Consider the following 10,560-nt stretch of genomic DNA (forward strand, 5'->3'; position numbering starts at 1 on the left):
CCCTTCACTGGCATCCCACTCACTGCGTGGCAGACACAAACACACATACATACTCATGCCTACATACATAACCCACTTCCCACTAACATACTTTGCAGCACATGGTACCCCTAAAGTTATTCACTGTAAATAACCCGCCACAAACAACCAGATTATTTACATGACATACAGTATACTCCGGTAATACCCCAGGCTGGATGATACTCAGTGGCAGGAAATCAAAGAGCATCCATCTCTTTGAGACGTCCAGTTTTACCTCAGTTAATTAGAGAGGTATCCGACAGGGAAGAGCTCGGACATAATAAAATCTATCCAGCTTAATTTGAAGGCAATTTACACCTTCACATTGGCCAAGCGTAAACCACAACGAGCATAGTTCCTCTAGGAAACATGGCTGAATCCTATCCGGAGATGTGCAAACGGCTACACACTGGTGCTTAGAGATTTGTGTGAATGGCTATGTGGAAACAATGTCCTGAACCCCGTCTGTCCAGCTTTTTAGTATCATTTTCCATATCTGGCTTCCTGTTTCTGCGCATATCTCATCTTAGTCCGTCACATCTCCATCATTCCTCCCTTGCTTATACTCCGGCTTTCACATTCTCTATCTTTACGGCTTTTTCCGTATTCCTGTCTTTGTTTTTTTTTGCGGCTCCAATGACCTTCTCCCATGTCAGCGGTGGGACAAATTTAGCAGCCTGGTTTCTGGAGCGACCAAATAGTCGGACACAACAGAGGGAATGTGTGTGTGTGTGTGTGTGTGTGTGTGTGTGTGTGTGTGTGTGTGTGTGTGTGTGTGTGTGTGTGTGTTGTGTGTGTATGTGTGTCTTCGAGGAGGTGCGAAAGGAAAGGTTCTGACCACATAGAAACAGTTACAGATATCCAGACACACAACCAGAAGAAAGCAAAGGAGGTAAACAGACCGAGGCTTGCCGTCCTGGAGGTATGCAGATTACGGACACAGGAAGAGAGCGAAATATTTATCTATAAATAAGCTTCACAGTTCATTTCACAGAGAGAAACAAAACAAAAATGGACAAAAGAATGGAGGCAATAACTATTTTCTCTCTAGGAAGTATACACATACGGCCATAGAGGAAAAAGAGAGAATTTATTAAGTTATTCTGGGATGTTGGGATGGAACTATTGTCACCATGGAAACATGCAGATCCCCTACCACTCCCTGGGCCATGCCATTCTAGGGCTGCCAAGCTCTGGGTGCCATGTCACCAGGGGTGTTATGCCATTCTTCGTCTCTACGCTCTGTGACGCACCAGACAAAGCAGTGTGCCATTCTTGAATTAGATACAGAGCGGGCGAGTGAGGGAGGGAGGGAGGGGGGGAGGGGGGGCATTTTAGTGTGGCAGCTCCAAACATTTATTGCTGCAGTAAAAAACAGTCAGCAAACCGCAACACCTGCCCACCCTCCTTGTATGTGATGTTTCCAATGGTTTAACGTAAATGACTCCCTCATTCAAACAAAGACACATTTTCTTTACTAAAGTCTTTCCATTTTTTGACACAAACATATTCCCCAAAAAGTTCAGACGCTGTATAAAATGTAAATAAAACCATAATGTAATTATTTGCAAATCTTGTAAATCCAACAAAGATAATATATCAAGTGTTAAAACTGAGAAACTATTGTTTTTAGAAAAATATATGTGCATTTCGAATTTGATGCCAGCAACACAAAATAGTTGTGACAGGGTGATGTTTGCCACTGATGCATCACCTGTTCTTTTAACAACACTTAACGCAAACGTTTGAGCACTGAGGGGGCCAGTTGAGAGTTTTGAGAGTAAAATGTTGTCCCATTCTTGCCTGATGTAGGATTTCAGCTTCTCAACAGTTTGGGGTCTGTTTTGTCCTAATTTTTTTATTAAATTTGGAGATGCAGTGATTAAATGTGTCCACAGTTAATCAAATTCTAAATGATTCCACATTTTAAATCAGAGCAAATTGAATAGAAAGTCTGGACAATGGATTGGGAGAAAAAAAAAGAATAACAAGAAAATGTAATTTCGGGTTCTGAGAAACTGTAATGAAAATGTTGTATTTCTAATATTTCACCAAGTTAGCATTTAATCAACAGAGAACCCAATAAGCAAATAAATCCATACTCTACTTACACTTTAATTATCACAACAATAAAAGGCTGATTACAAATTAACACGAGTAATAATCTATGTAAAGGATCTGAACCCTACAAAATCCCTCTATAATTTAAATAACAAGCGGTCTGGTGTCATTGCCCATGTTGTCTTTGTACTTCACTGAAGCCACGAGCTATTTCAGATGGGGCACAGCTTAACAGGGGACTTTCCACACACTGGGAATATGACTAATCAGTATCTAAATAACACCCTGGGGCAAAGTAGCGGTAGAGTTTATGCAGCAGTTACAGTCCCAGTGTTACAGCAACACACACCGTAGAGGGTAGAGTGTCCGTCCTACTTCTCAAGAGCAGGACAAAAATAAGGCAGATGCAAGAAAGCAGCAAAAGAACAGTGAGTAAGCAGAGGAGAGTCGCAGGTGCTGGAGCCCAGTCAAGAAGGAGAAGACACATGACAGCTGGCCTGTCATACAATGACTTATTCTTCATCCACACACACCCACACCCACACACAGAACATCAGCTGTCCCCCTTGCGAGCCATTCACGAAATCAAACAATTAACTCAAGTCTTTTTTTTGCGAAACAAAACAACATACTTTTTATTCCATGACAAGTAGAAAAAAAAAAACTACATTAGCTGTACCATGTTTGAGCATATTATAGTCTTAATGTCAGTATTTGCCACAATTATATCTTGTCAATCTGAACCAGTATCACTGATATAATATGTTACATATTCCAGAATATTACATGAGGTCTGTATCTAGTGGAAGTTTGTTTCTCTTGATACACAAGGATGCCGATAAATACAACAGGCTACATTAATCTTTTAGAGCGTTTACATGGTTAATATAGTTCTCACACCAGCTCAGTGCTGGCTCTAGTCACGACAAGAGGCATGCTCTATATATGCTTACATGTTATTACTGGTACTGTACAGGTTCTGTGGGGCGGCACTCACAAGACTGAAACTTCTCTCCCCCTGCTGGCAGAAAGATTAAAGTAAACAGTAGATTGAGGAACTATGATGCACCCTCAACACTAAGCAGAGCCCAGGTTTAAAGGCCAACTGCCACTGGACATTTTACTCATGACAATTATATAAAGCATACTGTATTTATTTGTAGACGGCTCACACACTCACTTAAAAGGAAATAGCATCTATGTGGTCCAGCGATACAATCTGCAGGCAATGCAGAACCATCAAAATAAAATCTATAATATACAAATTTAAATTCAAAGTCATTACATGGCAGTGTAACGCGTAAATCAAACCCCTGACTCCCAATAAGCTCTGCACGGTCATTTTCATCGAGGGCACATCCGGTAGCTCAGCCTGTTCTCTCTTTCCATCTCTTAGTAAGTCATACATTAGAACTCTGTAACAAGTGCTGCCTTTTACTGCTTCAAACGAGGTGGTCACAATTAAAACAGAATCATAAATAGCTTAAATACAAAATACACTGAAATTGTTCATTCATCATAGGTTCAGGAAGGGATGGAAACTACTCTTTCTAACATTTAAACAGGAACCAACAAATGCATGACGTATCTTATTGAAGGCATAACTCTCATCGAAGGTTCGGCAACTGTAAATATTGAATACATATCAACATCAAATTACCACCAACAGAAAAATTGCAGGTAATACTTCAGCTGTACATCCTTAAGCAGGTTAAATTCTATTCTATATTTTAAAATACTATTAGAGAGAAGCAGGACTGAAGCCACCACCTTTGCATGTTAAAATACATTCACTGAAGCTGAGAATACATTTTTAAAAGAAAACCTTAGGACATTTTCATGAATCTGCAGCTGCTTAAAACAAAATCATAGGTTTTTTTTTAAAGGCTTGCTTGCCTGTTCTTCCTTCAATGTTGTCTTCATAACTAATCCTAAGCAACACAATACCTACAGAGACACACAAAAAGCGTAAAAATAATGGAGCAAAGGCAGCTTAAAGAACATATCTTGCCGTTACATACCTGCATGGATTTTTCCATGTTTGTCCAGATGATGAATGAAGTAAATCTAGAGAGAAGGAAAATCAAACAAAGCCAACATAACTCAGGCAACAAACACGAGATCTTAAATGCCACCATTCAACAAACGTGATGCAATAATCCAGAAGAAAATTCACATAGCCTGAAAAAACAAGCTTTTATGAGCTCAAATAAATGCTGAACTATGCACTCCTATGTGATCTTCTAATAAATAAATAAATACTTCTGCCTTTGCGTGTCCCTTATTTAAATGTGGCACCACAACAAACGTTTGGTTTGACCAACTCTTGCGTCCAAGGATTGATCTCACAATACTTCAGAGATAGTGTGATGTAAAACAGACCATGCAACCAAGAACAGGTGCTATGTTTTCTGTATAAGTTTGTAGATTTGACGGGTGAGTAACGTGCGGATATCGTGTGTATCTATCTGCGAGTAAAGACTATGTCTACGAGCATGCAGCTGTATGATTAAAGTGTGTGTTGTATGTGTTGTGGTTTAGGTCTCCAGAGCCTGACAGCTGGATTTGTGTGTTGTTGTTTTTTTAGAGAATGAATATCTTGATAACTTTTTGAATGATCTGTCCACATCCGGGACAAGGAGCCTGGAACTTATGTAGCCTCCTCGCGCATGGGAAACAAGTGAGCAGGTGAGCCGTGCGTCCGTGTATTATATTTCCATTACGTGGTCGCACTCGACAGAGCTTGCAGGGCTCCAACAGTGCCTCAGGCCTAACATCTTCCACCTCCATGCCCAGACTTTCCTGACTGTCCCCTTCTAAGAGCTGCTCATCCTTGTGGAAGCCGGAGGGCCGAGGCCCCTTGCCTTTCCCCATAACCATGGTGGGCAGAGGTCGGTCAGCTGTGGAGTGGGATGGCAGGATGACAGGATCAGACACCGTCCTGGTGCAGTCTGGGACATCGATGCCCGTGTCGCTGTCATCTTCCTCGTCATGGGTGGTGAGAGAGCTACAGGCGGGGATGTCGGGAACAGAAAGGGAATGGGCGAGTCGAGGGACGTCTTTGTACCAGTTCTTACGTAGAGCCCAGCAGCGAACACAGTACCTCTGGAGAGGTGTGTTGTACTTCCTGCACTCTGTGCACTGCCACGCGTCCTGAGGGAGAAGGTAGATCACAAAGTCACAAGTCTGGTCTCTTTGTAGTTTTAATCAACAAATGGAGACATACCGACCTGTGTGGAGATCTCCGTATCGGTGTCATCACTCAGACACTGGGAGTCCTCATCTGGCTCCTCCTGCATCTAAATAAAGAAAGACATTGAAGCCGTTTATCTCACACATGATGGCGAAAAACGGACTTTTTAAAATGAGTTATTACAGAGAATAAATCACACATTTAACTGAAAATTATTTCAGAATAAAAAGCTGAAATCTTCATAGAAAAAGCAATGTAGACAAACTGCTACCTCTCGATCCGCCTTCTCCTCCTTCCCTCCTCCATCATCATCCTCAAGTGGAGCTTCTCCTTCTCCCCTGCTTCCTTCTTCAAGCGCCGCCTCCTTCATCTCCACGCTCACCTGTTCACTCTCGCCCTCCGTCAGGAACCAGAGGTCGTCGGTGGTGTCCGACACGATGGCCGTGTCCTCCTCCTGTGCAGGAGACAGCTAACACATCAGTCAGACCACCACTGTAATGAACCGATTTAGGCCGTTTGCCAACAATTAGTAATTACGTCCGTTAGTTTTTGAAGTTTCAAATGTTCTAAATGAGCCCTCGTTTAGCTTTTCTTTAATCAGAGTATTTTTATTTTACTGGGTAGAGTTGTTTGTACAACACATGAGGTTTCTTACTTGGTTTGTGTGGATGTCAGTGGAGCCGTTGCTCCTACGGTTGTAGTTATTACGGAGATTACCCAGAAACCACCAGGGCAGGCCGGAGAGGTCCCACTCGTCCAGAGTAACATCCAGCTTGGGTCGTTTGCAGGCTGAGCGTGGAAGGCCTTCAAGGGAGTCTGCGGAGGTTTAGAACAGTTAAACTCGTGCTTGTCTAACAGGTCTGTCCCGATCATGCTGCCGTTTACGTAACAGGATGTTTACCGTCGTCCGGTTCCCGAGGTCGTCTCTGGGAGGGGGTCGGCAGGAGAGGCCCGTCGCCGCCGGCCTCCAGCCCTGCTTTGACCAAACCTCCACACATCTACAGAAGGAGGAGATGTGAAGGACAAAAATAAGAACACAGAGCCTCGACTGTGTACATGGAGGACTCGCAGCTCCTTTTCAGGATGGCCTCTGGTTATGGGGTGGTGGTAGAGGGAACGAGGGGCAGGGCAATTAGGGAAAGGGCCAGTGGGAAGGGAGGTCAAAACAAATTTAGGATTTAAGTGGATTTGAAATAGTGAGCGTGTGTGGGTAAAACAAAGAGACAGACGGAGAAGAGCAGGTAGGAAATAAGAGTATCCAGTACTACTCTAATGTAGTTAGATGCAAATTTATTGGATTTAATGTATTTTATTCTAAGCTACGCTCTATCTTCTAAACACACAGAGCTAGATGCAGTAAATAAAGTGTTTATGACATAATTCTATCAATAAATTGTCTCTAAGGGTAAAAGTGTGCACGTCATAGAAAGAAAACAGAATAAACCAATAAATTTGTAAGTATTCATCTAATATTACGAAGGACATTTAATTTATCCTAGCTAGAAAAAAAAAGAAGTATTTGAGAAACAGCTTCCAGATGTGATTAATCTTTAATTTGATAGCACCCCAGAGTGGATTAAGCTCATGCAGCAACTAGACAGCTACTTCTCTGATTTATAAAGACAAAAAAAAAAAAAATCTGTCTGCAGCTCAATAATGTTGAGAAACAAAGTGCATCCATTAAGGCCTTAGAATAAGTTTTAATAAGTGGATTTAGGAGGGAACTGGAAAGTCGGGTGTAGGAACACGGGGATGGGTGAAGAGGTTCAGGGTTATCACTGGGCCTGTGGCTGATGAAGAGCTGAGACCCTCCAGTTTCGGGGCAGAGAAGAGAACTCTGAGACAGACAGAGACAGGGACTCTGCCCCCCATCCACTGGGTGGAGCTGGTGGGTCATGAAAAGAGTGATGAAAATACCACCAGACCAAACCATGGATGGGGTCGTACAGAGACGGTGCCACTCTGTACAAAATGCACACCAACGAAGACAGCAGCCCTCACCTCCCCCTCCTCAGTACACACAAGCCGACCTGAGCTCATAACTAACTCTTCGTGAACTGGTCATTCAGAGCGTGTTATCCTTTGCTCCAAAGGCATTATTATTTGAGCAGCCTTCTCACTTAGCCTGCTAGTCCTAAGTGTGTGTAGTGAGGTGAGGAAGGCCGAGGGTATCTGTTTCTTCTGAGCACCATGCTTCGGCTTTACCTGACCACGATCCTCCACTCCGCCCTCAACACATTCACGGCCCACAGAAAGATTCTCTGCAGCGTCTGCATTTCAGATAAAACACAGCAACAGAAAAAGGACACCCCCCCCCCTCTTTAATCATAGTATTACACACTCTCTTACTAAGGCCTTCCCCCTGTAGATTTGAAGAACACACTGAAAAAACGGTATTCTTCTGGGACTATGCACAATCCCCACATCCCCAAGACATACAGAAACTGTCACAAGCACTCACAATGTATGAAAGAACGAACAAATATTTTAGAAAAGGAGTGTGATAGTAAGACATTCATGGTATTCCCAGGAATCTTCAAACACAAAGGGCAGAGGAAAAGACCCGATTGAATTTCGAAACATCACAAATGTACAATGGACACAAAACAAATTCGCACATTGCATGTTCTCTTGTTGATTCAGCCTGACAAATACACCATTTCACAAAAAACAATGTACAAAGAATTTAGACCATCAACTGAAGTGATTACTTACCAGAACAACCGAGTACAACCAAGTATTTCTTGAGCATTTCATACACTGGACTGTAAAAACAAAAAACAAAAGTTAAGAACTTACTTCCTTATTTTATATGTTTGTGTTCAGATATATATATAAACCGGCATTCCAGATTATAAAGAGAAGGTCCATTTTTTGTGTGGGTGAATACCTCGGGTTTTTCACAGAGAAGCTCTCCACTTCCAGCAGCTCTCCCAAAGGATCATCCTGGCAGTGGACTATGTGCTGCCTCTGTTTGTCATACAGCTGCTTCCCCATGATGTACTGACCCAAGTAGTGCATTACCTGTACAAGGCAACGGATATTAGATGTCAAAGGGCACCCACAGGGAACATTATAACCAATAGGCAGTTGATTTATTGCACTATATTACCAAGAAGTGCATGTTGTTTGTCTGGAAGAGTATTGCTTGCATTGACTTTTACAAAAGGTAAAAGATGTTGGTAAAACTTTACATGTGTAATGTGTAAAAGCAGTCTGTGCTCTGGTGAAAACAGCTTTTACAAATATGAGGAAACACCAGGGATCCAAAGCTTTTCAAGAAAAATGCACCACGCTGGTTCCAGCTGATTAAATTGTTTTACTTGTCTTTGTTACATTGGTCAGTAAATTGACTATTGTTTGGCTTTGCCTTGTTCTTTGGTAACTTAAGATAAGCTTTTATACTATTGTCTTATATTGTTTCTTTAAACTAAATAACTAAACCAGGTGGCAGTTGAGCACCTTACAAGCCAAACTATTTACCTCTTGTAATTACCTTCAGAAATATGCAATCACCTGTGAGCCGGTAAATCAAGCTGCAAAGACAAACATACTTCACATGTCACCGCAGCTCACCTCTTTAAGTGTGAAGACATCTTCCTGGGCTCCAGCTACACGCAGAATCTGCAGGAGAGGGGCTTTTGGTTGCACCTGGGAGGACATCAGCGCCAAAGGCTCGGCGTCATTCATGTATTGTTGGTGATTTATGCATGTTCATAATGTATATTCGCTCGAATGGTACCTGATTCCCTTCTCCAGGTAGTGTCCTGCATGTTGAGCTTGAGGCAGGTGGCTGGGATGGTAGGGAGCTCATAATAAACCGACGAGGTCTGAAACCCAAAAGTAGGACACGCGATATCAGCGGTTCTTCCCGTTCCCGATGGACACCGTCCCCCCCGGCTGAAAACACACCGACACCAACGAACACAGCTGCAACACAGACTCTTTAATCAGCTCGTAATATTTGAACAGCGTCAAATTCAACGGCAGCATCAACCAACCAGAGCAGTTTCGTAATGTAAAATGCGGCTGGCCTCATTTCTTTGAAGCCGCGCAGCCTGCGCAGGAACAGCTGGCGTTACTCTCTCCACCACCAGTTTCCTCCTGCGACAGCATTTATTGTCTTCAAACAGCCGGGCTCACTTTAGATTTTTTTAAAAACAACAAAAAAAACGCGTTCAGGACAAAAATGCCCACTTGCCGGTTTCCCTGTGTGCTAACAGGAGGACTGGAGCCTCGGGAACTTTGGCAGGTGGAAACGTGTTAGCGAACGTAACGACGCAGCTAAAGCTAGCTAGTTCCTCAACAATACGGTGGTTAAAGAATGGTCTTACCGTGAAGGGTTGACACTACTTCATGGCTGCTACATTGTTCCACGCTGCACCGTTGTGTTAACAGCTAGACAACATCTTAAAAAAAAAAAATAGCCAGCGAACTAAATGCAGGGGTTTTTCAAACCGAGCTAACTCTAACGAGCAAGGAGACAGTTAGCTAAACTACAGATTCAAAACGATGAATGTGGCGACACAACTTCCGGATACAGAGCTGGACTCTGGCGCCCCCTACTGGTGGACAAGAAGTACTCACGGTGGCAGGAGGGGCTTCCGCTTATTCAAAAATAAACTATAAGGTTTAGGGAGTATCTGCGACCTGGAAACAGTTACAGTCCCGTCACATTATAATTTAATGAAACTTTGGTGCTACATTTTACTCACATTTAAAATGTTGTTATTTGTTTCTCTAAGCAATATAAAGCTTTCTAAGAATTAAGCATGACCATCACTTTCTACAAAGTGTCATTTTAAAGAAAAAAAAATAAGTGAAGTGTTTATTATTTCTGTTTGGTCATAAATGTTGGTAATCCATTTATAAATGCTCAACCCAAAAGTTATTCTTAGACATGACTGATATGTAAAGTATTTATATTGATTGTTTATCAGCAGATATTGGCCTATGACAGATACTTTAGTATAAAAACTGATTTTAACAGAACATAATGCAAAAAAAAAAATGCTTGAGGTGATTTAAAAACAGTTGTATTTTTGTTTTTGAATTCCCAGTGACGTTTGCTGTTTCACTGCACTGATGTCATTTTGGAAACTAAGGTTTAATGTTAAATTGTAAAACATCCTTCCATCAAGCGCTTGATAACCACATAGAGGGATAATTGCAAAAAATATGTTAACACAAATAAAGATAATAAGCTGACAGGCCAAATCTGAATTTTTACTTCATTTCACCTTGACTGACTGATTCCTCTTGTTGTGACAGCAGGAAAGAGGGAA

The 10,560-nt window shown here is 42.1% G+C and overlaps 1 protein-coding gene across 3 annotated transcripts; it reads right to left on the bottom strand.

Annotated features, from left to right (window-relative positions):
* Nucleotides 1-2,687: 2,687 nt before the first annotated feature.
* mdm4 (MDM4 regulator of p53) lies at nucleotides 2,688-9,803 on the bottom strand. Of its 3 annotated transcripts, none has more exons than XM_069710352.1 (11): nucleotides 9,610-9,803; nucleotides 9,018-9,105; nucleotides 8,852-8,926; nucleotides 8,166-8,299; nucleotides 7,991-8,040; nucleotides 7,481-7,545; nucleotides 6,177-6,273; nucleotides 5,931-6,091; nucleotides 5,547-5,729; nucleotides 5,313-5,381; nucleotides 2,688-5,235 (listed from the first exon to the last, which is right to left on the bottom strand). In XM_069710352.1, the coding sequence occupies exons 2-11, from the start codon at nucleotides 9,087-9,089 to the stop codon at nucleotides 4,666-4,668; spliced, it is 1,476 nt and encodes a 491-aa protein (XP_069566453.1). In that variant the 5' UTR covers nucleotides 9,090-9,105; nucleotides 9,610-9,803; the 3' UTR covers nucleotides 2,688-4,665. The 3 variants fall into 3 exon arrangements, with proteins under 3 accessions (XP_069566453.1, XP_069566437.1, XP_069566444.1); XM_069710336.1 differs by having other exon boundaries at nucleotides 5,547-5,744; XM_069710343.1 differs by lacking the exon at nucleotides 9,610-9,803 and adding an exon at nucleotides 9,277-9,524 and having other exon boundaries at nucleotides 5,547-5,744.
* Nucleotides 9,804-10,560: the final 757 nt, after the last annotated feature.

Source organism: Brachyistius frenatus, unplaced genomic scaffold (assembly GCF_029030835.1).
Source record: "Brachyistius frenatus isolate BFR_SWC_R1_liver_20210118 unplaced genomic scaffold, ASM2903083v1 Contig_4, whole genome shotgun sequence".
NCBI classification, from domain to species: domain Eukaryota; kingdom Metazoa; phylum Chordata; class Actinopteri; family Embiotocidae; genus Brachyistius; species Brachyistius frenatus.